Raw genomic sequence first — 20349 nt, forward strand, 5'->3', positions numbered from 1 at the left:
ATCATTTCGAGGGACATATCCTGCAGAGCTTTCCTCACACGAGCTTCGGAGCAAAATACCAGAGTGCTGTGAGCGCGGAAAGAACGGTCACGCCGGCAACTTGTCGAGCCCACTGCGTATTTTCTGTGACTTTCAAGCTTCCGACAGTATGTCGTTGCTTTGTCGGGCTCCTTTTCGTCGTGCTGTTGGTGCTTGTTCTTCGTTGCAAAGCATCAGCCATAGATGTCGCGTTATTCTCCTGCGCGACCGCAAAAGCCTCGTACTCCTGCACCAGTCGTTTCAGACCTTCAATGTCGTCTTTCAGGCTCTCGATGCCCGAATTATTACCCTGGACCTCCACGCTCTGAACATTCCCGAAGAAATCAACAACCCTACGACTCCTCCCAGCCTGCTCTCCCCCGGGGAACAAATCCCACCTCACGCCAGGGTTCGAATGAATCTTCTGCACATCGTAGCTGTCGAACAGATCACCCAGTGTCTTGTCCGACGTCGGGCCCGTGACCTGCGTCTCCAAAAACTCCAAAACGTAGTATGTCCAGCGGTCAATGACCGCGACGCCGACATCGTTATCGGCGTGGTGGGAGTAGGAACTCTCGTCTTCCTCGGACGAGCCCGTCGCGATGATGCCCTCGGCGTAAAACTGCCGGTAGAGCGTGTTGGCCTGACACGTGTCGATCATGAAGAGCATCTCGTTGTACCGCTTCTTCTCCCTCATCTGCGAAAAGGCGTCGGCCAGGTCCCAGCTCGAAATCTCCTCGCTGTCCTGGAACTTGAGGAACTCGCTGCCCCCGTGGCCCGTCATGTAGATGAGGATATTGCTGCCCTCGTCCGTCTGCAGTCTCTTGCTCGCCGGGACGCCCTCCTCCCAGCGGTCCGTCAGCAGGCGGATAAAGTTCTCCACCGTGACCTCGTAGCCGCGGTAGTCGACCTCGACGTTCTCGCCGTACAGGTCCATGCGGCGGTCCGCGTTGGAGTAGACGGTCCCGGAGAAGGCGTTTCGCGGGTTGCACGCCATGTCGTCCGGGAGGAGGAGGAGGATTTGAGAGTCGGGGATGCCGAGGCGCTTGACCGTGCGGTAGAGCGAGAGCGTGTTGGCCAAGTGGCGGTAGTTGAACCAGAAACGGGAGGTCGACACCAGCACAGCCCAGTTGGAGGTATGAGCGGCACAGGTGAGCGCGACGAGGGCGAAGAGCGCCCATAGTGAAGGTATCGGCTTCATGAGGGGCGTGTGGTCAAGCCTCTCGCCCTCGAGCGAAACAGTGCGTCTTTTTACGTAGAGACTGTCGAGGCAGAAGGAGAAGGATGACGATGAAAGGATGGCATCCCAGTCCCCTCTCCCCTTTTCCTATTTCAGGATCACCATACGGGAGGTAAATCTCGCAATGTGGATTGGGGAAGAGTTGGTAAGCAGCAACAATGGAATGTCTGGGGGGCGGCCAGGGTGTCGTGTCGGAAAATCTTTGTTCCGAACCCCTTTTTGGTCATATCTAGAGAGAAAGAGAGAGACAGAGAGAACTCGATTGATCTATGCGTAAAAGTCCATGGATGGATGCATTATGAAAAGCAGCGATCACTATGAAAGCACCACCACACTTGCTCTGCTATCTCCAACGCGTAGACTTGCGTGGTAGGGCCACCCCAAGACACCACCCCCTGATAAACCTGGCACACCAACAAATGCTGTCAGCGATCCTTACAGTGTCGTCTATTTAGCAGCCGTTTCACCCTATCTTCAAACACTTGCCTCTTTGGTCTTCACTACACATTCCGCGCCGTTCAAAACTTCAATCTGTCATAGGGAGGTGCCACTTCGAAGGAAAATCCGAGTTCAGCGATGCAGCCTTGTCGGTCGATGATTCGATTCTCTGCTGTGGGGTAGCCAGAGAAAAGCCAGTCTTGAAGACATCCACAGAGCGTCTCGAAGGATTCCAACGGCATCTCTATCGGATATCGCGTCTCATCGACTCCCACCATGTGATCCTTGTGGTGACCGCGAAGGAACAGCCGCAGCTTGAAGGGAGCCCGCGTGCCCTCCCTGCCCGGTCCGGTGGATTCCGGGCTCGTGTTGTGTACGGTTTGGACTTTGTGCATAGCTCTGACAAAGTCACGTATACCGCCACAAGTCTCATAAACCCAGTCCGCTGCGCTGCTGGGCAGCCGAAACCTCCATGGGATCTTGGTATTCATCGAGTCTCTGAATGCACTCGCATCCCGAGAACCAGTACTACTACTAGCGGGGATGCGGTAATCCACGTGCACAATGATATCCAGCGTTGACAAGGAGCGGTGAGAGCCGGCCTGAAAGATGAGGAATTGGCCAATCTGCTCGAGGTAAAGTTCCAGCTTCTTTTTTTCCCCAGGTCCGTATAACTCCACGTGTATGTTCAGATGCCTCATGTTCTTGAACGCCGTTGTGAAGGCACCGAACGCGGTATTTCCGGGAAGTTGCATTTTTGGTATATAGACAAGCATAGGCCCTTCTAGCGAGGCCATCACTGGGCGACCACCGTTTAAGGACCCATTTCTGAAAGTCTGTGTAGGCGATGCATTTCGCAGGTTCTCAAATGTCAAGCCGTGGAAATTGACTGTCATGGTGAAGACATGCTTCTCGGGGAGTCTCTGGACGTGGCTGTGGAATCGTCTGCACGAGGCTGCAAGGCCCGCAAGGCCAGTGCTTCGTCGCTCCTTGGGAACGGATGGGGCCGCCCATGCAAATTCAGGCCTGAAGTTCGTAAAATATTGATTTGGATTCCGGCGGACGGAGTCTGCGAATCGCTCCGTATCGCCCTCGAGCCCTTCGACACCTTTAAACTTCCACATGGCTTCAACTTTTGCGGGAATTAGGGTCCTCTTGTCCTCACCAGCTTGGAACAGCGTCGGTCTGGAGCCATGATCGAACAAGAGATATTCACAGATGTGAGCGAGGATCTCATTCGGCAAATCCGTGAGTTGTTTAGGACGATGAATGGGTGGCTCGGCGGGTTTGGGGTCCATGACCGCAGGTTGGTCTGCTCTATCCATCAAGCACTGCTGACAAGGTTGAAGAGGACAGCTTCTCAAGAGATTGAGGAGATTTTTGAAAAGAGGATGAACCGATCAAGGGAAGTCTGAAGGCTCTTATGGCAGAGCAGAGGCAGAGGCAGAGAGTTGGGGCGTTGTGAAGTGAAATGAAACAGGTCCAATTTCACTCACTTATATTACTGACAGAGGACGCCACGGCACTTGAATGACCCACAGACAGGGCAGTAGATTCAACAACGGTCAAGGATGTGATTGTGAATGAAAATTGAAACAAAGCGGCTCAAGACAATCTGGGGGCAAAACAAAGCAAGAAACAGAATTGCAATCCCCTCGAGGATGCGGCGAAATGACCAGGTTTTTGCAAAGACAAACTTTTTGTTCCAATAACTCAGGGTATCTGTGGTAGGTAGTGTTGATGTCAACAAGCCAGGTGACTGGTTTTTTGCTCACACAATGGCTCTTTCGTCTTGTTAATACAGGGGTGCTGGGTTCCTTCTCTCCACTGAGAAAGCGCCCGTCAAAACCAACAAAGGACATGGGGTGTGAAAGAATGGTCATGATGATGGCAAGCTCACAGGCTTTATCTCGTGCCAGGCTTGAACATAACTGTCATTAAGCGTCCCCTTTCGCGCACAATGAAAACTTGCTTCCTCCCGGCGAGAGAGGTTATGTTTGCTAGTAGCGAGCCTGGAATCCCAGGTGTCGCGGAGGTGTGCCTTGGATGGTCACACTGATCCGACTCCTCTCGTTGCCGTCGATTTCGTAAGGAGAGGGCGGCTTCGGTGGCGCCTGGATCTCGAAGACTTGAGTTCTGGGGGCGTCCCTCACATTGGCACTTGTCGCGTCGAGCGCTTTCGTTTCCAGCTCATATCTCGGAGGAGGGTCCCTCGGGTTTCCTCCTGCCATTTCTACCAGCCGTCGACGGCGTCTCGTTCGAATGTATAATGCGACAATCAAGGCTCCTCCAAGGATCAGGGCGCCGATGCCGATGCCGATGCCCGCACCAGCAGCTGTGCTGAGTCCCTTGGACGCAGGTTTAGTAGATGGAGGAGCGGTGGTGAGAGGCGCTTGTCCCGTAGTATTGGGGTTGAGAGGGCTAGACACAAAGCACCAGTAGTTAGACCTTTGCAAATCGCAGGTATGTGGATCGGACCTGGTTCTCACCTGTCAAGTATCTGCAACACGCCATTAGAGGTGAGATAGTCCCTCGCCTTAATGAGAGCCGCGTCGACATAGAACTGACTATCCACCTCGGTCATGGAAGCGGATATCTTCTCCAGCGTGGGAATCTTGGTGTTGTTCTTGAACTCCGACGAGTATATCACCGGGCCTTGAGAGATGCTGTATTCCAAGATGGAGTAGAGGTCGGTTTGCGAGAGACCATCCCATCCAGTGAATCCAGCCGAGAATCTCGTCGAATTGGGCGCAAAGATGGTGAGATCCGACAGCGAGTTCACAATCTAGACGTCCTTGTTAGCCTATACGGGCCGTTTTCAGAGGCGATGGCGCCTCGTTAGCAACCTGGCACCCGGTCACTTACCTCGACTGCGGGCGAACTGGGCTTGAGGAAGCCTCCTATGCTCATCAACGCCACCAGATCCGTCAATCCGACCTTTGTGGCGGTTGCCGGAAATGACAGCGGAATTGTGAGCACCGAGTCGATTATGTGGATGAGGCCTCCCAGATAGAAGATGTCCTTGGTCAGTCAGCATCGTCGTCGATTGATATTGGGTATCGAAACAACCTACAGCCTCGACGACATGAGATTCGGCCTTCACCCCACTCACGACCGCGGGCTGATTGTTCAGGGCAGTCAATTCCACCACCTGGCCGCCCGTGACATTGGTGTAGTTGGGATGGGTCAGCAGGGTAGGCACAAATAGTGGCTGTAGGCCAAACGAGGCCGACGGATGAGTTCCATGGACGATGTGGTATTCGAGCAACGCCCGGACGGCATCGGTATTGTTGGCCAAGTCTGGATTCTCATCACCAAAGGCGGCCAGAGCTTGATCATTGGGAATGAGAACTGCGAGACGACTTAGTCTGGATCATGAACAACGAGAGGTCCGGGTCTTCAAACCACTGAATGTCCCTTGATTCAAAGTATCGACCAGATCTGTAAACTGCTCCAAGAGTCCGACGAAGGTGGAAATCCCAGACTGTTGCTGCAAGATGGTGAGAACATCTTGACTGGCCGCAAAACAACAGGCCACCAGGCTCAGCGTGGCGTATGCTACCCGGAGCAGCATCATCATGGTACATTTGCAGAGCACTGGCAGAGGGCAAGAAACATGACTCTACGGAAAACGCCAGCGGCATGGATATATGAAGTGGGCTCGAATGAGGATGGAGACCTTTATTATTTGACGGCCACGCATGGCCACGCCAGTTCGTAGGCTCCACGACGGAGCTCCATAGGTGAGCCGTGTTGCTGCCGATACTCTTGAGACGCGGTCTTCAGGAGATTGTTTGAGACGCAAGACAACGCCCGAATGGTTCGAGGGCTAAGGAGATGCCAAAGAGGGAGAACATGGGTTAAGGTTTTCGCTTACAGCGTTGGGAATGGTGGGCAGACAAACGAGGGGGCCTGACGACGAATTTGATTCCTCGTACGGAGGGGAAGTGCCGATGTGATGGATGCTTGAGAATATCGGGGGCCAACGAGCAAGGGATCTGACCGAGACGAGACTCTTCTCTGTACCGAGTAAGGACGCCATTCATGCAGGAGGTTTGTTTGTTGCTGAGGCCCTACTGCCCATGAAATCCCTGTCCAGAATGTCCTTCTTAGCCCGTGTTTCAGCTGATGGACTAGTGCCCGTCCTGCAAGGCACCATCGATGGTGTCGACATAATACTGGATGATTTCCCGCCGGCGCAGCGCCATGCAGCTTGGTGGCGTCCAAGTGGCCGTTGAAGGGTTCCAGGTGACAAGCCAAAACCATGCAGTAGAACAAAGTCAACCTGACAACTTTTGATGAATAGTCTGAATCCTTCCACTCGTGGGCGTGGAAAGTCGCCGTGCCCAACGCAGTGTTTCCGTACGCGTTCACCGTGTTCGTCTCCAGCACAGGATATTCAAAGACAATTGAATCATTGCCACAAAAAGTAAAGGTAAAAGAAAGGACGATCGACAGAACTGGCCCCGTTGATGTGCTAGGCAAAGAGAAATCTCGCTTTTCCCGAGAGTTTTGTACCTGAAAACCTTCCAGCGTTTGGCGAGGACTTGCAATTTCGCCTTCGGCGATATCAGCTTCATTATTTGCGGGCGAAGAAGGAAACAACAATAATGAGTCCTCGGTATCTCGATTGTCGTTGACAGTAAATATGTAATACTCGTACTCCGTACAAATGAGGCGTCTGTGGTCTCTTTTCACCCCCATCTCTGCAGGTACTGATTGATCTGAGCGCCGCACCTTGTTTACCCGTGCGCCATGACAAGCCAGCCGTTGCTGATCATGCTGGGGGTGGCAGCTCCTCGCTGCATTCGAGAAGGTTGCCCCTTTTGAGCCGACATACACCAGTAATAGAGGGTGGAAGACGATCATGGCGACAGAACAAGGAAAGGAAATTGAGGCGTTTGGAAAATCATCATCAAAACATGCTCCGCACAACTAGATTATATCAATATACGAGTAGACGACGCAGTAAGGCTCCTACTACAGCCCTATAATGAACGATGGATGCACAGAACCAGTTTTCTTCATCTTGTCTGGAAGGACAATGCCCCTTTTGAGGAGCCATCTGTGCTTGAATACCCGATTTGGGCAACATTCAGCCTTGTCGCCCAACGCCACCATCACCACGAACACCAACACCAACACCAATATCGCCAACTGGTCAACTTGCTTACTCTTTGTATCCATCAATCTAACCCACTGTAATAATATCCAGTGCCCGTCCAGGGACCAAAGTGGCTATAATCCACTCTTGTTGGGTCTGTCAATGACTTCCCAAACAAAGTGACATAAACTACTAACCTCAACGTGGATCGTCCTTCTCTCTCTCTTTCTCGATGACGAAACTCGCCATCATCATCACCATCATCTTGACCGTCTTCGGTCTTGCAATCTTGTCCCTGGTCTGCATGCTCTACAAACCACCAGATTGGCTAATATGTTGGGTCCAGAAGCGCTACCCGACCGTGCTGTTCCACGTCCCCACGACCAAAAAGATCGTGGCCCTCACCATCGACGATGGACCCTCGTCGCACACGCGAGGGATCCAGCGCCTCCTCAAGGCCCACGGTGTCACGGCCACGTTCTTCCTCATCGGGTCACACATTCCGGGGCGCGAGGACCTTCTTAGGGAATTGCTCCGGGACGGTCACGAGTTGGCCAACCACGCCATGTTCGACGAGATGTCGGTGCGCGTTCCGGCCGCAGAGCTTACGCGACAGATCGAAACGGTAGAGAGGCAGATTGCGGAGATCTACGCCACCACCAGCGCCACGGCAGACGCAGATGCCGGGGCGCCTGCTGTGACGCAGCAGCAGAAACAGCCCAGATATTTCCGGCCCGGCAGCGGCTTCTTCACCACCAAAATGCTCGCCCTCCTGGCACAGCCGCATCTAAACCACCGGCTGATTCTGGGCAGCGTCTATCCCTGGGACGCCCAGATTCCGTGGCCGAGGTTGAACGCGTGGCATATCCTGAGCAGTCTAACGCCAGGCGCCACTATCGTCGTTCATGACCGAGCGTGGACGGCGCCCATGCTGAGAATAGTCCTGCCAGAAATGACGAGACGAGGGTGGAGGGTAGGGACTGTCACGGACCTGCTAGGCCCTTCGATCAATGGCGGCTAGGACTGTAAGAGAGGAGACGATAAGGGAGCATAATTCAACAGAGGGAACAGCCAGCCTTCCAAGGGGATGTCATGACCATTTCTTTCGCAACCTAAACAGATTGTATCCCTCACGCGCCTTGTATGACTATGTACCTTGAGACAGGGTCCCCCATCGCCATGCAGAGAGAAATCCAACAAACTCGCGTCGAGCATTCAAAAAAGCACCCGGGCTTCACCTTTTCCATCTTAAGAGCTCCCCCCAGCAAAGCACTCTGCAAATCATCATCTTTCATCCCCATCCGAGGTCGTAACATGAGCCATCAAACTTGCCATACATGCTCAAAGAACGGAGGCCTAAACCAAGGTGTGTACCCTCATACCCTCCAATGTACTCGGTTGACGTCCACAACCACATCCTGTATTGCCGTATATCACCGTCCAACAACAGCCTTCAGACTTAAACCTTCCAAAAACCCCGCAAGGTCCTCCTTCTTCACCTCGACAATGCAGTGATCAAACGAATCAATCTTGACGCGTGCATTAGTCTCCTCGACAACTTCTTGAAAAGCAATACCAAAACGATTGTGGCCGTATCCTCTCTTCCGTTTCCTTTCTTGTTCAGCCTCGTCTTCTTGCTCGTCATCCGATTCCGAATCAGGCTCCGATTCGGATTCTGTCTCATCTTCATCCGCATCAGAGTCGTCGCCGAGTAGTTCTCTTTGGGCATTCCGTGCGGCTCTCTTCTCTTCTCTGATCTTTCTCTTTTTCTCCCTTTCTTCTTCCCTTTTCTTTTTGCGCTCCTCCTTCTCCTTTCTACTTTCGATATCTTCACCGCCACCGATCCCTCCGCCCGTGCCTACAACAACATACGTCCCTCTTGCCTCGTCCAAAGCTGCAAGGACCAATGGGGTTGGTGGTTCTGTGCCGGTTTTGTCCCGCTCACTCACCGCAATCGCCTCACCGACCCATAACGCTAATTTTACCAATGCCCCGGGACTGTTCGCAAAAAGTACCAAGTCAGGTCCTTCTTTGACAACGCCCATACGAAACGCACGCAAATGGCGGATCTGGTGTTTCATAAGCAAGGAAGAGCCTGTGCGGAGGATTGATCGTAGCAGATGCTGCGCTGCTGGAATGGCGGCGATGAGATGAGTAGGGTGGTTTGGTGCGAGAGCGTCGTACGCAGCGAAGAAGCGTGGCAGAAGCGTTTCTGAACGCTCCGGGATGTCATCGGCGGCGTTCGTTTGTTGCGAAGACGCCGCATATGATGTCGATGAAGTCGACACTGCCGAGGATGTGGGGGTGTTGTTTGTGCCGACATCGAGTATTGCTCCTAGAATGACGCCCACGTCGACGGCAGAGAGTTGGGCTTTCCAGCCCCAAGAGCGGATGAAACCCCATCCTTCTTGTTCGTATGCTGCTCGCCCGGACCCGGAGGGCACAAGATCGTCAAGACCATAAACACCAGCATATTTCAGCAGGCGGTCCCGGAGAGTCTTCTTCAAATCCATGTCCATGTGGGTATATGTCTGTTTGCACTGGGTCAAGGATACCCCCATCTTCGCAAGGAGTTTGTGAAGTCGCTTGATGCCGGACTCGTTCCAGACATGTAATCGAGACGCAAGATAAGGCGAATGCAGCATGCTGTCGTACAGAGACCAATGCCTCAACAAGAGAAACCGCGGGTCTGGTGTCAGTCGAATGGACGTGTCGCTAGGTGAACCTGTGCTACCACTACTAGGAGATATTGAAGGCGATTGGTCTGCAGGTGGGGGATTCAAGCGTCTGACCTCGTCGCGGAGAAGAGCATATGTCTGAGAAGATCGTGTAGTCCGCCATCCTCTATGGTGCTCATGCGAGACGGTCACTGTTCTCGAGACGGATGTTCCTAGGCCAGTAGATGTGTGGCCAGACAGCTCGAGTGATGTGACACCAATGATGGCAAGCCACAAGATGTCGTTATCTTCGCGTCCTAGATCTGATGCCAGAGAATAAGCTAGTGTAGACACTGGCTCAGAGTAAGAAGTGCCCAGACTGTTGTATTGCCGGAGCACCGTTTCATGTTCTTCCCGTAACTTTCGTAACCGTCGACGTAGCTGTACTGCTGTTTGCGGTTTCGGCGATTGTGCTTTGGACACTGGGGATACTGGCTGGGAGGACGAAGGACTCCTGCTTCGGGGTGACGCGATAGATGATCCCGAGTTGCTCCTCCGCCGTTGGCGTGGCCTCTCTTCATCTTCTTCGCTGTCCTCGTCTTCGTTATCGCGGTCAGACCAGGATTTTCGTTTTCTCGACGAGGCACTGTCTTGAGTTTCATCGTCCTCTTCCTGTTCGTCGTCACCGTCACTGTCATCTCCGTCGACTTGAGGCATTTCAGCTAGTGCACAATACGCGTTTCTTTCCGTTTCCAGGTCGCCTGCAATATCTCCATCATCGAAGACAATAATACCGCCCTTTCCGGGCTTGTAAGACTTTTGAATGCAACCCTTCTCCACCCCACGCACGCGTGGTCTCAGCTCGTTGACGACGTCGCCTGATGGCGCCTCAATCGGCTGCCCGCCAAAGACGTTGTCCAGGTTATATGGTCTTCTTGCATCCAGAACCCATACTTCAACCCCACACATGGTCTCATTCGACTCTTCGTCCTCCAGGCCTAGAAGAGCTCCCAGGTCAACTAGGCCTCCAACACCGAGACAAATGACCAGTCCACCACTACCACCTTCGGTGGTTTTCATGGGCCGCACCAGTTCTTCGCCAGCTCTGGACAGGTCTGAATATCCCGAGACCGGCTGTATTTTGTGAGGGATGTAGTCGCGCTTGAGAAGCGCCGTGAGGATGCGACACGCGCATAACGAATCAGGTTCGAGGGCAACCAGTAGCAGGACAGGAGGAGAGAGTGGGTGGTGGGAGCGGATGAGGTTTGTGTAGAGCTGTGAGATCAAGGGACGCGGGAGGTACATGGCAGGACTTGAGTCGCGAGCAAGACTGGTCGGTGTTTGGCAGTTGTATTCCGGGGCATTACGAGGAGGAATCAGAAAAACATGATAGGTGATGTCGTTATTGGAAGCATGTCCTATAGAGTAATGATCAATATCCAACTGTGATCGTTAACTTGCGTGTGGGTGCTGTCTGCGGGTGGGTGGGTGTAGGTATGTGTGTTGTATGCTCGAGTTTTGTGAGGTGTGGGTGTTCCAGCGGATTTAGTTGGTGTCGCGTGTAAAGACGCGTTCCCCGAGTTTGTTGCTAATAACGTCATGGCGGATTCCCAGTGCCAAGTCAGACCCGCCTGGCCGCCAAGCCACTCATTGCACTGGATATTGCCAGGAAGTGGTACTGTACCTCGTAGATATCAACATCACTCTAAACAAAGACTACAAAAACAGAAGCAAACAAAATGTCGATTGAATAAGTACAAAACCCGGCAATACATCTTGGTACAGACACCCGCATATCCCACAAGATGCCCGCAAGAAAAGAACAAAAAGGCTTCACTATCCCTCAGATCTGCATGCCTACTCACGGCGATCTGGGCTCGAGCGGCGCAGGATTTCTCTCACTACCACCTCTGATATACCATGATGGCCTGGTCCGGTGGGGTGGAAGACTCTCCACTTTTTTATCTGTGGCCATTCAGGAACGACTTGAGGGTCTGGCATGCCCTCGTCATCACCCAAAAACTCTTGAGACGCGGACCCAACGAGGGAGAGTGTAATATCAGGTGGTGGCATATTGAAGAACCAAGTGTCGCTTCGATCAATCTCTGGTTCTTCAACCCCAGGCTCACAAAATCGATGGCCATCAAAAGCACCGTCGATGTCCAGATAAACAGCGCCATGAAGCTCTGTCGTTGCTTTGATCACATCGTTTAACATCATCACTAATTGGTTGAGTTCCCTTCTCTTGGTCTTCGTCAGGTAGTCCAACGGTCTGGTTTGGCTGAAAGTTGCAGTGTCACAATAATCGGTGTCTTCATTAAAAAACCTGGCATAGCCAGTAACGATCAGGAGTGCGCCAGGTTTCAGATGCTGAACGGCCCCAGAGATGATATTCTCCAGGTTGAGAAGCGCAGTGGTCTCGATGATCTCTCTGGCCTTGACAAGCTGGGCTTCACAACCTATCGATGGCTGCCAATGATAAACGCACTCATTCAAAACCACAAAGAAGTTGACATCATTTCCACTGGCTGTCAGGGTAACAAGGTCCGAGTCGCCGATATACGGGACTTGATCTCGCAGGATGACCGTACTAGTCAGACCACCGCATGCAAGATGCTTGAATTTAGCTTTGTCGATGTTGATCAGGGAGTTGTTGGCGACTTGGATGGGATATGCGTCAGAATAACGGCCACACCGAAAATCCGCATACGGTGGCCATCCAGGGGTACCTGCTCCTGCTCCTGAAGCATAAGAGTCCCCGATTGCCGCGTAGGAGCGTATTGATCGATGTGCAGTGCGGAGGTGAGCAGGGATTGACTGGCCGCCTAGGCAGAAGAGAAGGAGCAACAAGGGAGGTAACCAGGCGGATGCCATCGAGCAGGCTTCAGATAGTACTCGGATACAACACGCCGCCGGCGCTCAGACCTGTTAACATTCTATAAACCTCTCCCCAGATATCAGGAGGAATGATACATGAATAGGACGAGAAGCACGAGACAAGATCACAAAGACATGTAATAGGGTGTCGTCGAGGTTGCCTTGACTGCTGACTCATTCACGAGCCGCGCTACTGTCAGACAGATCAATCCGAGGTCTCGAAGCGCGCACGTGGGAGAAATTGCCTGTCAGACAAAAACTTATCAATCATGGACGTCATGGACCGCGCAGGGTCACCTGGTCGCTGGTCGCAGGTCGCAGTTCTCTTTCTCCTCAATCTTGCCATCCATTCTAGTCTCGATTGAGCCTGGATGCTGTTGAACACGATCCCCCACAAGGTCTTCAGTCTCGATCTGATTCGTGCCTCGTGTCAAACTTCTGTATTGCTATCATTGTACAAATACCCAACACCCTGTCTTCCTCGCACCCGCTGTCTGCAACCATCCGATGCTAGGCGCGGAATGAAGCGATCTGCCGCCGCCAAAGCTCATCCCAAACTTCCAGATTACTGCGATGTTGAGCCACGGCGCGATGAGTCCGGAAAACCCATCTGGCCTGCTCCGGAGGCTGCTATGGAGGAGGCAAGAGCCTTCATAAAAGAATGGTGTGACCGACCTTGCCACAGACTCCTTGTCCAACCTTGAACTCGTAAATGGCAATGCTAACTAAAGCAGTGCAGCAAGTGGCAAGAAAGCACTCATTGTTCCCGACAAAGACGCCGACGGCCTCTCATCAGGTGTCATCCTACATCGAACGCTGACGGACCTCGGCCTTGATCCGTCCTTGATCGATGTCCACCTGGTTCAGAAGGGTTCCACCATCCATGCCCAGTCGGAGCGTGAAGCCATGGCTGCGAAAAGTAAGTGAAGAACCGAACCTCATTGATTTAATGCATACCCTGACACCATTGATCAAGATCCGGCATATGTAGTTGTCCTCGATCAGGGATCAATAGCAGCACCACCCGTGGTTGATCTACACTACACGAAATCTCTGATCATTGACCATCATTTGAGTGATCATTTCCCTGAAGGTGCTCAGGTGGTCTCAGCCTGCCATTATCCGCCGGTCGCAACATCGTCTCTCCTCACTTACGAGATCTGTAAGATTCTAGCACCCAACATATCTTCCTCCTGTGCCTATCTCGCTTGTATCGGCACGCATGGTGATCTTGGAAATACCTTGAAGTGGTCTCCTCCGTTCCCAGACATGAAAGAGGCATTCAAATTGTTCACCAAAAAATCTATCAATGATGCAACCTCGCTTGTCAACGCACCCAGGCGAACCGCGAAATATGACGTTATCACCGCGTGGACAGCTCTTCTTGCATCAAAGGATCCCAAAGACCTGTTAAGCAATGGACGACTCCAGAGCGCACGTGCCGAGATCAATACGGAGGTAGAGTTGAACACACACACACCTCCAAAATTCAGCCCTGATGGACGAATCGCTGTTCTGCGGATCAACACACCTGCGCAGGTGCATCCAGTCATTGCCACTCGGTGGGCCGGATATCTGAACTCCAAATCTTTGGAAATAGTCCTTTGCGCAAATTCAGGTTATCTCCCTGGGATGGTCAACTTCTCTTGTCGTATCGCCCGATGCGCAAGGTCAAGAGATCCACCTGTCAATATCATTGACAGCTTGAAAGCTGCTGCAGATCTGTCATCCGACGGCCTCAAAGCTAGGCTTGGAGAGAGCTTCGCTAGAGGCCACAAAGAAGCCAGCGGTGGGATTGTGCCTGCTGAAGCCTTCGAGGAGCTGATGGCCCTGCTTAAAATTGGTGAAAAGCCGCAGAAGAACAGTGATGATGCGGATGAGCCGAAAGCAAAAAAGGTCAAGACCGTCGAAAAGAGTCCACAGAAAAACACGCTTGCGAACTATTTCCGGAAGCCATGAATTGCCCTCGATTGCCTGGTGCACATTCCATTCGGTCAACTGGATTAGACCTTGGCGCCTTCCACAGATCCCAGTGTTTGGTATGTATCATGCAACTCCCGCAGGACCGTTGGCAATGTCTCCTCGAGGGCCATATTGACAAGCCATTGAAACATCATGGGATCCCCGCCAAAGAGAGGACCACCCATTCTTTCAGACAACCTCTGGGGTAGATGGGCTTCGAGATAGACGTTGTAATCTCGGACATATTGCCTTATGGGCGGGGAATTTGCATCCTCAACATATGGGGTGCCTGGACGTTGCGCATCGGGAAAGAGTATGTCGAAGATTCCATACCACACCGACGTGGTGTCTTTGCGCATCTTCCTGCGCTTGACTGCTTTATACTGCTCGTGGGTCATCTTCTCTTCAAAGGGACAGTCTTTCAGATCACAAGCTGGCCTTGCCCGCGCGTGAAGCTCGCCGTCGCTTTCTGACTCGAATTCGGTATAGCAGGACGAACAAAAATATTCAGGCCGCCGATGGACCCGGTAAAGATGCTGCTTCAGTCGGGGGATGCTTGTCAAGCATACACTTCGACATCGACGATACGCCTTTTCATGCAAATTGGGGTTCATTTCCGAATATCTATTTGGATCATATTTCGCATAGGGACAGGCAAGAAGACCTTCTGCATCAAGATCTTCCAGGATGGGGCTCTCGATGCGCGGTCTCTGTGGCTTTCTTGACTCATCATCGCCGTCGACTTTTCGGCGTTTGTTCTTCCCGGACGACCCTGACACATTGTTCACCTGCTTGTTCGATGAACAAGACCCCGAGGTGGCCTGGATTCCACCGTTGGAGCTTGTGGGTGATTCTTGCGAGCTCTGAGGAGTGTGTACGGCCATCCCTCCTCGGTAGGAGACGAACTCTCGTATCAAGTCTTGCCCGATCTCTAAAACGAGGTCTTCGATTTTTTGCTGACTTCCCATGTCGAAGGATGGCGGGGACTGAGAGTTGAATACAAATGATTCCTCTCCGGAGGATGCAATGTCCATCTCCTGGGGCGTTGTTGAAGGGAGAGTAAAGGATTCTCTGCCACCTTTGACGCCTTCATGGGTCCCCATGGTTTCATCCCTCCCATCATAGTCGCCGAAGAAATTGAGGTCCTGGTATAACAGTGGTGAGCTAGCCCTGTCACTATCACCTCCGTTGGTCGCGTTGAAGGCGAACAACAATGGTGATGTGACCCGAGTTCCTCTGATGGGCAGTCGGCGCGTTGCGACGTGCAGTGATCGCGTTGATGTCGATCTGGTGCAGCGAGCAGCTTCTCCTTGCTTACAGCCGTCGTTGACGCTTCCGGTCATCCCCTCCAGGACTCCCTGATGCCAACCATCTTGGTCGACCAGGGTGGAGCACGAACCCATAGCCGATGTTCGAGTAGATAGGCCTTGGCCGGGGTAAGACTGTGAGGGAATGCTCTTTTCGAAATCACTCGAAGAGGCTTGGGCTACAGCCTCTTCTTCCGGGACAGGCAGTGGAAGCTCCTTGTCTTCATTTGCGAAGCCTGGCTCACAGCAAGCTCCAGAGCTCCAACCCAGACGCGACGGTGGTGATGCACTATTGTTGGGAGATGTCCGAGGAATGGTATCTCGACGGCTCCTAGGCTCACCACTTACTAGCGTGTAGCTCGTTGATTTTGCGCTCGCTATCCGATCTCCTGCAACATCCAGAGAAAACTCTGGCCGCACTGGAATGGAGCTGCGAGGCTCTTTATATGTCTCAGGAATGGAGCGTGGTTCCGCGTCCGCCAGAGGTCTAGTTCGACGATGTGACAATGGGTTTCCAGTACTATAAGAATACATTTTCAACCGCTTTGGAGCCTAAGAGGTGGAAGGACAAATAATTTGTAAACCTGGACGACGTTGGCAAGCGGCGAAATTTTCCGGGGTATTATAATGATCGGCGCGTCACTGATGAAGGCAGATGATGAGAATATGGTGGAAGAGAAGCAAAGAAAAGGAGCAGGAGCTAGAGTGAGAAGATATGGGCGGAAGTGGGTGCGTGTCGAAACCAACAGGCGGTGCATCAAGGTCCAGGCACACAGCACGGATTGCAAGTCACAGATGTGTGTATTCGGTACCGCGACCTTTGCAGGGAGTTTCGCACAGCCACGAAAAGGCGTCTGAGTACGTAGAGACGTGCTATTGGCTGGAAAGTTTCAGCTGGAATGCATAAGCGCCCATCCGGGGAAATGGAACAGGCATGGCAGAGGGCGAAACATTAACTCGGCAGTTCTCGGTCTGTGGCGGGGGACATTGGATTACGAGGTCTTCCAACTTCATTTTTTTTTTTCCTGGCCGGATTCATCCATCTCGGCGTTTGACCAAAGGGAGTCTGGTGGGAACGAATCCGCTGCGGGTTGTAACGCAGGTTCAGGGGTATACCAGGGGTGCGTCTTCACCGCAACTCCTAGTCGGGCAAGGCTGAGAGAGATTGGGCAGCAAGAGTTTGCCTGGATTTCGGAAAGCTTTGACGAGTGTAAAAGAGCGGCGGCAGTGGGGACAAACACTGCAGAAAATCAAAGAAAACAAGGGCAGAGGGTCATTAATTCCATTATTTGGATATGTACTCACTTGGTGTCTGTTTCCTCTCTCTGTCTCTCTCTCACACACACACAAAACATCTCACTCCAAACCACCAACCACCACCACCGCTCCCCCGGGGACCCGGGGGGCCTTGAGTCCTGTTGACCAAATCTCTCGCGTGCGCTCACACCTGATCGCTGTGCCTCCTGCGGACGGTGACCATGACGTCCTTTGGCTGGTGGAACCAGCCCTGCCAGACGGACCACTCCTTGCCGTCCATCTGGAGATCAAAGTCGTAGTCGCGCAGGATGGCCGGGAGCAGCTTGTACATTTCGGTGGTGGTGATGTGCTTGCCGATGCAGATGCGTTTGCCGTACCCGAAATGGATCATGTGGCGTTCCATGTGGGCGGCCGCCTTCTCGCCGTCGCGGAACCAGCGCTCCGGGATGAACTGTTCGGCGTCGGCGCCGAAGACGGCCTTGTCAAAGTGCACCGCGTTGGCGTTCATCATGACCGTCGTGCCGCCGGGAAAGAAGCGCCCGCAGATCTCCACCCCCGGGTACGGCACGACCCGCGGCAGGCCCGTGCCCAGTGACCCGTGCATGCGCATCGCCTCGCGCACCACCGCGTGGAGGTAGGGCAGCTTGATGGCGTCGTTGTACCGCACGGGGTACTTGAGGGTACCATTGGCAAAAGCCTCTTCGATCTCGGCGCGCACTTTGGCCAGAGTCGGCGGGTTTTTGTGCAGGTAGTAGAAGATGGCCGTCAGCGCAATGTACGTGGTGTCGGAACCCGCCCAGATCATGGCCCAGAGTTCTGTGGTGACGTCGAGGATGCCAAAGTCGTTCTTGGGGTCGTTGGCGATGTCGATGAGTTTGCTGAGCACGTCGTTTCGGTTGTACGGCTTCCCCTCGGCCATGTCGTCCAGACGCTGCTTCACCGCTGCGTGGGATTGGTCAATCACAGTGAAGAAACCCTTTGCTCCCGCGCGTGTCGCGGGATAGATCATCTGGGATAGAAAGTACAGATTTCGGAAACCCCACGGTATATTGTTCAATGCCGCAGCAGGGTTGGGCATGACGTCCATCAAATGACACCAATTGTTATAGTCGACTAGAATGTATATGTCAATGCTGGACTAGGGTGGTCATGTTTACTCCTTCGAGACGAGACTGGGAACTTACTGTTGTCTCTGATGAAACCAAAACCACCTTCTCGCCCGTAAAAGATCTCGCCAATGATATCAAAGGTGTACTTGCGGATCCAAACGGACACGTCGAAGACTTCTCCAGTGTCGGCAAAGTGATCCATCTGCTTGCGGAAGAGGGCGATTACCCTGTCCACGCACGGCTCGTACTCGAGCACAGCAGCTTGAGTGTACAGGTGCGCCACTGTCCGTCGTCGCCATGTGTGAGCTGCCTCATCCCGTTCGGCGAAACTATCCTTGCGTTTGGAAATGTGCGTCAGGAAATTGTTGTAAAAGTCGCCCTTGGTAAATTCATATTTGGGACCGTATATAGTGTCGACGGCCGAGGCGTCGGCGACTGAAACCTGATTTGGGGCAAGCCGGACAAGGTAGCCATATTTCTTGTGGATCGGGAGTTGGTAGTCTTGACCCCGACCATTTCGCACGGCTCGAAAGTACCAGAGACTGGTGATTGAAGCCCAAAATGGTCCGGGGATATCCCTCAATGGGTGGAAGTAGCGATTGTAGACGGCGCACGCAAAGACATAGGCAATGATGCTCGGAATGAAGAGTTGGAGCCCAAATATAATGTTGTCCTTCGACAACAGGGGTGATAACAGCATTTTGTTGTATACGTAGCACTGGTTCACGAGGGGAGGGACTGTGTGAGGGAGGGTTACACAAAGAGAAGAGAACGAATAGGCGCTGAATGAATACAAGCATGTACCTTGAAGTTACCTCACCCGAGTCGAACTCCACGAGACCAGCCTACCCACCTATCGTCACCCTCCACTCTCTTCTCCATGCATGCAGATGCTTCAGGGATGATCCCACACGAGGACATAGAATGCGGTTGGCTGTTGATTCATGGTTTTCTCGGTACAGCTCCTCGAATATCCTGCATGGTCTGAGGATCGGGCCAAAGGGTTCGATGATTGAAATACGTGGCATCTCCCTGACGCCTCGTGTGAGAGCGTCATCACTGAATCGAGTTAGCAGTCAACGGAGGGATGAGGGCGAAGAATGCCCACAGGGCCAACAGGAATTGAGTGTGTATGCGCAGGGCAGCCCACAAGCTGCGACCGAGGTCTTTCGTCCGTCTTCACTGATATGGCCTGCTGAACCTCATTCGACCGTCACGCACGCACAGGGGACTACTGCACTTCATGCAGGTGTGCACGCTGCAGGCGGCAGTTCGTGGAATGGCGAACTAGAGATGCTGGAAAAATGCGGAGCCGCTGATGGGATCGATTGACTCTGAGGGTTCTGGGAGGGTGTAGGATGTGCATTCGATGGAGAACATGTGTGCCGTCAACAAGAAGTCGTGTAAGAATCTGATTGAGCGAGAGGCGCCACAAGCTGCGTCTGACGATTCCCAGTTCCATGGAGTCGGGACCTTGACGGAAAGTCACGCATCTGCCAAGATTTGGCCAACACGACGAGCACCAAGCAACCACGAACTCGCACGAACAATACATGTACTGGTGATGTACATAAGACTTGCACCGAATGAACCTTAAAACACCCTGTCATAACTCTTCACCTAAACTGCGAAAACGTCCTTGTCTATCGGCTTTGCGGCTAGCTCTTCACGGTGCCATCCCAGCGCTGACTCTACGGGTGATGGAGATCGCACCGATCATTCCATGCCAAGTCGCCTTCACTCCCTCGTGCCGCTGCTATATTCCACCATATCACGTTTCAAATGATCGACAAGGCAATGCCAACACAGGAATATTCTAACAAAGAAACCTTTATCTCGGCAGGATACAGCATCCACGTGACGAGTCGTGCACGCAGACAAGAGCTAGAAGCAAGAGCGTCAGGTGATGCTGGAGATCCCAAGTCAAAAGTGATACTACCATAATTCGAACCCCCTCAATATCTGCAACATCGAGGATATGGCTAGGAAGAGATAGAATCGAACATTCGCAGACCGTGGTCGTGGGGCAGATTAAATATTCAACACTGCTGCGTAGATCGGGCATGTCAATACCGTCAAGAGAGCTTCTTTCAAGATGACTTGGTTTAGAACCACTGAAAATAGCGTGAACCCAAAATGGCACGGACCCAAGCATACTTTTGAGTCTTGGTGGAGGTAAGCGGGCAATGGCTGGCGGTAGATAGCCAGCCAAACCTCCAACGCCCATAAATGACTACTACCGGACAGACCAGCAGCTCGTACATGTTTTGAGCCAGAAACGCCCATGTTCCTCTCGCTATTCGTCAAACAGGCAGCCTTCGCTGGTCAACCTTCTTTCCCATTTCTCGTTCAGGAGATGGAACGAATAACGGAATTGGCG

At 52.7% G+C, this 20349-nt stretch overlaps 9 protein-coding genes across 9 annotated transcripts; 2 read left to right on the forward strand and 7 right to left on the reverse strand.

The window, feature by feature from the left end:
- Window positions 1-34: 34 nt before the first annotated feature.
- AYO21_04728 (hypothetical protein) lies at window positions 35-1219 on the reverse strand (the record flags this gene model as incomplete). Its single annotated transcript, XM_022654700.1, has 1 exon — window positions 35-1219. One exon carries the CDS (start codon window positions 1217-1219, stop codon window positions 35-37), a length of 1185 nt encoding a protein of 394 aa, XP_022513067.1.
- Window positions 1220-1776: 557 nt separating this feature from the next.
- Window positions 1777-2994, reverse strand: AYO21_04729 (hypothetical protein; the record flags this gene model as incomplete). The annotated part of the gene is made up of 1 exon (XM_022654701.1): window positions 1777-2994. One exon carries the CDS (start codon window positions 2992-2994, stop codon window positions 1777-1779), a length of 1218 nt encoding a protein of 405 aa, XP_022513068.1.
- A 702-nt stretch (window positions 2995-3696) lies between these two features.
- AYO21_04730 (hypothetical protein) lies at window positions 3697-5276 on the reverse strand (the record flags this gene model as incomplete). The annotated part of the gene is made up of 5 exons (XM_022654702.1): window positions 3697-4117; window positions 4186-4481; window positions 4562-4717; window positions 4770-5047; window positions 5102-5276. 5 exons carry the CDS (start codon window positions 5274-5276, stop codon window positions 3697-3699), a joined length of 1326 nt encoding a protein of 441 aa, XP_022513069.1.
- Window positions 5277-7032: 1756 nt separating this feature from the next.
- Window positions 7033-7821, forward strand: AYO21_04731 (hypothetical protein; the record flags this gene model as incomplete). Its single annotated transcript, XM_022654703.1, has 1 exon — window positions 7033-7821. The coding sequence occupies one exon, from the start codon at window positions 7033-7035 to the stop codon at window positions 7819-7821; it is 789 nt and encodes a 262-aa protein (XP_022513070.1).
- Window positions 7822-8233: 412 nt separating this feature from the next.
- On the reverse strand, window positions 8234-10762 carry AYO21_04732 (hypothetical protein; the record flags this gene model as incomplete). The annotated part of the gene is made up of 1 exon (XM_022654704.1): window positions 8234-10762. The coding sequence occupies one exon, from the start codon at window positions 10760-10762 to the stop codon at window positions 8234-8236; it is 2529 nt and encodes an 842-aa protein (XP_022513071.1).
- Window positions 10763-11314: 552 nt separating this feature from the next.
- Window positions 11315-12331, reverse strand: AYO21_04733 (hypothetical protein; the record flags this gene model as incomplete). The annotated part of the gene is made up of 1 exon (XM_022654705.1): window positions 11315-12331. The coding sequence occupies one exon, from the start codon at window positions 12329-12331 to the stop codon at window positions 11315-11317; it is 1017 nt and encodes a 338-aa protein (XP_022513072.1).
- Window positions 12332-12855: 524 nt separating this feature from the next.
- Window positions 12856-14293, forward strand: AYO21_04734 (hypothetical protein; the record flags this gene model as incomplete). Its single annotated transcript, XM_022654706.1, has 3 exons — window positions 12856-12998; window positions 13069-13253; window positions 13311-14293. The coding sequence occupies 3 exons, from the start codon at window positions 12856-12858 to the stop codon at window positions 14291-14293; spliced, it is 1311 nt and encodes a 436-aa protein (XP_022513073.1).
- A 44-nt stretch (window positions 14294-14337) lies between these two features.
- Window positions 14338-16137, reverse strand: AYO21_04735 (hypothetical protein; the record flags this gene model as incomplete). Its single annotated transcript, XM_022654707.1, has 1 exon — window positions 14338-16137. One exon carries the CDS (start codon window positions 16135-16137, stop codon window positions 14338-14340), a length of 1800 nt encoding a protein of 599 aa, XP_022513074.1.
- Window positions 16138-17044: 907 nt separating this feature from the next.
- Window positions 17045-18669, reverse strand: AYO21_04736 (hypothetical protein; the record flags this gene model as incomplete). Its single annotated transcript, XM_022654708.1, has 2 exons — window positions 17045-17973; window positions 18045-18669. 2 exons carry the CDS (start codon window positions 18667-18669, stop codon window positions 17045-17047), a joined length of 1554 nt encoding a protein of 517 aa, XP_022513075.1.
- Window positions 18670-20349: the final 1680 nt, after the last annotated feature.

This window comes from Fonsecaea monophora, assembly GCF_001642475.1.
Source record: "Fonsecaea monophora strain CBS 269.37 chromosome Unknown Scaff27, whole genome shotgun sequence".
NCBI lineage: Eukaryota > Fungi > Ascomycota > Eurotiomycetes > Chaetothyriales > Herpotrichiellaceae > Fonsecaea > Fonsecaea monophora.